General features: G+C 37.1%; 1 protein-coding gene across 2 annotated transcripts; it reads right to left on the reverse strand.

Moving 5' to 3' along the window:
- Positions 1 to 1,685: 1,685 nt before the first annotated feature.
- Positions 1,686 to 3,672, reverse strand: AHP1 (histidine-containing phosphotransmitter 1). 2 transcript variants are annotated; one of them, XM_008796883.4, is made up of 7 exons: positions 3,356 to 3,672; positions 3,140 to 3,256; positions 2,923 to 3,053; positions 2,724 to 2,792; positions 2,350 to 2,421; positions 2,102 to 2,174; positions 1,686 to 2,001 (listed from the first exon to the last, which is right to left on the reverse strand). In XM_008796883.4, exons 2-7 carry the CDS (start codon positions 3,197 to 3,199, stop codon positions 1,951 to 1,953), a joined length of 456 nt encoding a protein of 151 aa, XP_008795105.1. In that variant the 5' UTR covers positions 3,200 to 3,256; positions 3,356 to 3,672; the 3' UTR covers positions 1,686 to 1,950. The 2 variants fall into 2 exon arrangements, with proteins under 2 accessions (XP_008795105.1, XP_017699246.1); XM_017843757.4 differs by having other exon boundaries at positions 3,140 to 3,251; positions 3,356 to 3,493.
- Positions 3,673 to 4,569: the final 897 nt, after the last annotated feature.

The following is a 4,569-nucleotide window of genomic DNA, read 5'->3' on the forward strand; positions in this document are numbered from 1 at the left end:
CCTCTCTTTTAACGATGCACCATCAATTTAGAATGCTGAAAGTAAGCAGTTGGTTTCTGACAAAGCATATCAGGCTTATGAGTATATCATATGGTACTCTAATCTTGTTTCTGTCCACGTTTATGAGTATCAGGCTGAATCATGGTACATTTGTGGAACATGAGTTACCTTCGAATGTTCGAGTTACAAGCAGTATGATCGTTTAACCTATATCATCATTAAATCTTTCTTCCACCGTAATATGATGATGAGTACTGTGATAACAATGATGTCAAGATAAATGTACGATAATGTTGTAGAGCAAAGAAAAGTTACACTATGAAAAGCTTGTCAAGAGCACTGATGGAGGATGAAGTGAGAGGAAATGTTGTTTTTACCTGTAGTGTAGGTCAGAGGATGATCTCTGAAGGGGTCAAAAGGAATGTTAAAAACAGGATGAAACAATTTGGAATTCCAATTTCATTAAATTTTTTTTATGCAATTTGAAATCAAACTAACATCCACAAAGTTATCTCCTTGCACAAGCGTTTGTCACCTGTGTTCATATGTTTAACACGTTTTAGAAGAATATTTTACATCCAACTAGGTTATTCTTCAAGATAAATGTATGATAATGCTGTGCAGGAGAGAGAATATAATTCTATAAGAAGCTTGTCAGCAGTACTTCGGAGGATAAAGCAAGGGGAAAATCAGTTTTGACCTTTAGTATAGGTCAGAGGACGATCTGTGAAGTAAAATGCTCAAAAGAAATTCCCAAAAATTCATGAAAACTAACATCCATAAGCTATTTCCATGCACAAGAATTTAAAATATGTGCTCATAGACCAAATTATAGCATTCGACATTTAGAAACTCATGTCCATTTCTGAAATCCATTGAAGAGACAATGCAAGAGCACTCCTCCTGATGATAGTCTATACTCTATAGTGATGCAAAATTCAGTACTCAACAAATTTCAAAGTGGTTTCATGCTAAAGACAAAAATGAGAAATTATTCTCCAAAATTGTTAGATAATTAACGTTTATGGTGATAGCAAAACAGATAGGAAAACAGATACTTTCATTTTACTTTGATTAAAGACTATTGATAAGAGGTCCAATCATTTTTTAACCATTTGTTCATTTTTTTCTTTTTTTCATATAATCAAAAGCTAATAATGGAATTATGAAAAAATCATTTTACCTTTGTCGAATTCAGCACCAAAAAAATGTACAAAAAGATAAAAGGAAAAAAAGAAGTTAACACCAAAACAACCCATTATTCCACTCATTCCTTTATTAGATAAGTTCTAAACTTATACTCTTTTATTTCCCAACCATACTGTGTAGCATTCGGAAGATTTGACATTCCCAGAAATATCACATTTTTGGTAGTCTATATATATGGATTAGACCTCAATTCAATTGGACCTTCTAATCGTTATTGCTTCTATGGCTAGTGTAACAACTCTCCCTGAGACCAAACAAACAAATCTAAAAATGATTAGTATAATCTCCCATGTCTGAACAAGTAATAAATGTAAATATAGCTCAACCATACCACATCATGCCAAAATGGAGATGGCTTTGCACCCCTGCTAGGAAAAGGGTGAACCTTGATGCAACAATAAGGTAGCTCACTTGCGACCTCAAGGTCACGAATTCGAAACATGGAAACTAACTCGACATGCAGGGGGTAAGGAATGTAGAAGCAGCAAATCAATCAAGCATGATGCATTTAATACTGATGCTTAAATCAGTCTTACACTATCATTCCGGTAATCCAGGATACTATGAAACAGTCTTACATCATCCACAAAGTAAAGGAATGGTGGCATCTTTCAACTGTACCAAGCACAAATCTTTAAAAGTAGTTAGAAACAAAACAGATAGCAAAAGCTCAACAAATAAAGAACATGGACTCGTTTTCCTAAGACATCTTTAAACTCCTTGACAAGTGCCAGACAGCCTCTACTGCATAGTTGGAATTGACCCCCCAGCTGCCAAAATCTGCTTCTCCAGCTATAATTCATTAAAGAGAAAAGGTGTAAACAAACTTTAGTGGAATGGTTGTAGGCTAGTAGAGGTGAAAAAATGAGTTCCGTGAAAGTTTGTTCCATACCCTGAATAGATCTTCAAGATTGCTTTTTACAAGGCAGTACTCTTGCTTAACTTGCTGCAAACATCTGATACATCTGCACAAAGCTCGGCTTGTTTAGAAGAAATAGGATTACTTCAGGGGAAACTACTTTGATGGTGGATGAAATTAGCCATGGCCTTAATTGTCTCCTTTTGGAGCAAAGGCCTTGAATTGGTTTTAATTTCAATAAATGGTGGCAGAAATGAAAACGAAAACATGAATCCACTTACCCGTCCCTGTTGTTCTCCTCGCAGCAGCTGCGGAAGGCAATACAGACATCTTTAATCCTCTGAGCTCCTATGCTGTTCAAACAAAACTCTGATTACAACTTGATACCAAATAAATATATGAAAACAAACATAGCAAAAAGAAACCACATAGTGTTGTCATCCGCTACAAAGTGGATTCAGATCAAATAGAATACGGGTTCCCAGTTAGGTTAAAATTACTCAGGTCATCAAATTTCTGATAACTATAAAAACAATCAAGATAACAAATAGGATCATAGTCCACCAATCGAAGAAAACGTTCAATTGAGGGAAGGCGATTAGGTTCCCAGCTAGTCTTTACTTTCACAAAAGAAAGATGGGGATGATGTGCATACCTGGCGCTGCTGCCCTTGAACTGGTGGACATGAGCATCAACTATCTTGAAATCCACAATCTGATGATCTCTTCAGAGATGGATGTACAGAGAGAGACACAATTAAAAATAACAGTAAAAAGTAAAAGACTACCACCAAAAACAAACAAAAAAAGAAATGTAAAGAAAAGACAAAAGAGGGTTTAGATCAGATCACTCACAGGATCCTGCTCAGTTCATTGAGAAGTTTTTCAGAATCTTGGAAGAAAAGAGACACCACTTCATGAACAAAGTTAGGGTTACTCTCATCCTGCAGTTGCTGAAGCTGTATGAACTGGTTGTCCAGAATCCCCTTTTCATCACCAGAAAAACCACATCAATATACCCTCATATATAACCCAGAGACACCCCGATAAAAAAAGAAAGATGTCTTCATACCTGCTGAAATAGGGTTGTTGTGAGATCAATGAATCTTCTCTGCAAGTGAGCCACCTCCATGCTGTCTCTTTAGCTCTCTACACCAAGCTTCTCACAGAGGTGAAGGCTTCACCTATACTAGAAGGAAGAGAAGAGGAACACCAAGGAAAGACATTTCTAAGAGTTAAATAGAGAGAAAAAAAAGGTGAACTTTTAAGGAAAATTTATTGCTCTTACATAAAGCCTTTCATGCTTGCTAGTTTTGAGAGCCGCCATAAATTTTTATAGATTCCTGCAATGAATCAGCTTTCCTTTTTTAACTCCCATTCACTGTCTCCCGACATCTCCTCCTCCTTATAGCCTTTACCACCTTCTATATATGACCTCTCTCTCTCTCTCTCTCTGGTTTACAGATAGGTGATGCTGTGGTCACCTCAGAGCATCCCACCCACACCAGGGTAGACCCAATGATTGGCTAAGTTATTTTGAGAGAGAAGATGCTTTCCTTTTGGCTCTCAAGCCTCTTTCTTTTTTATTCTGCCTTGCGAGCCTTCGAACACAAGTTCCTGCCTGGCTTTTTTTTATCGCTGCTCCTGATGAAAAAACTTACCATGGTGGTTCCACTGCTGGTGCTGTCATCTTCGGTGATGTTGGTTGAACGATTGGTTTCTTAAGTCTAAATCTTACGAATGTGTTACATACTTGTCCGAGGTGACATAGAACTTGTATGTATCAAGCAGCATTCTTTGACCATTAGCCAAGGACACATGAATCAGACAATTCAATTTTTTTTTTCAAAAACCGATTTAGTTAATATTGTACTACTTTCAATTATTTTCTGTGATTTGCTGTACTTTTTTAACTTTACAGATTCTAGTTTTTGGATAAATAGAACTAGCATCTTTGCTTTCCTGTATACTAGCGAGCAATGGCAGCAAAAAAAATTATTATATTCAAATATATGAAATAATAAATGTTAACAAATACTATAATTATTGACCAATATCAACCCTAGGTTTTAGAGGAATTTTTTTTTTTTATAATTTCTGTAAAAGACGATAGCAGGAGAGTAGCCGTGAAAACTAAGTTTAGATTTGGCGAAGAATGGAATAACTATAAGTCGAATGGAGTGCTTAACAAATTCTAGAACTCCATGGTAGTTTTCTCTTTTTCTTTCTCTTCTCAAACAATCCTTCTCTTCCCCTCGCTGTTGAGTTGCCGAAAGTCTCCCACCTACTGTCATCCCTCCACCGAAGCCTGGAGCCTACCATTGCCATCGTCTGTCGATTACTAGTACTCTTGTCCTCACCCGCCCCCCACCCCTATTATTGTTGCCACTATCTTTCGCAGTGCCACCCTCCCTATCACAAGGGTGAGGGAAAGCAATAGTGAGAGAAGGAGAGAGAGAGAAGGGATAGTGATAGTGGCGATGGTTCCTGACGTTGAGGAAT

This window comes from Phoenix dactylifera, chromosome 2 (genome assembly GCF_051530095.1).
Source record: "Phoenix dactylifera cultivar Ajwa chromosome 2, Ajwa_hap1_PhDact_Kaust_v1.1, whole genome shotgun sequence".
Classification (NCBI taxonomy): Eukaryota; Viridiplantae; Streptophyta; class Magnoliopsida; order Arecales; family Arecaceae; genus Phoenix; species Phoenix dactylifera.

What these genes read in the sequence shown, in the direction of transcription:
- AHP1 (XM_008796883.4), bottom strand. Translation starts at nt 3,199, where the DNA reads ATGGAGGTGGCTCACTTGCAGAGAAGATTCATTGATCTCACAACAACC. An exon ending in AATGAACTGAGCAGGATCCT is followed by an intron (nt 2,793 to 2,922) that starts GTGAGTGATCTG and finishes CCATCTCTGAAG; the next exon opens with AGATCATCAGATTGTGGATT. An exon ending in TTCAAGGGCAGCAGCGCCAG is followed by an intron (nt 2,422 to 2,723) that starts GTATGCACATCA and finishes TTGTTTGAACAG; the next exon opens with CATAGGAGCTCAGAGGATTA.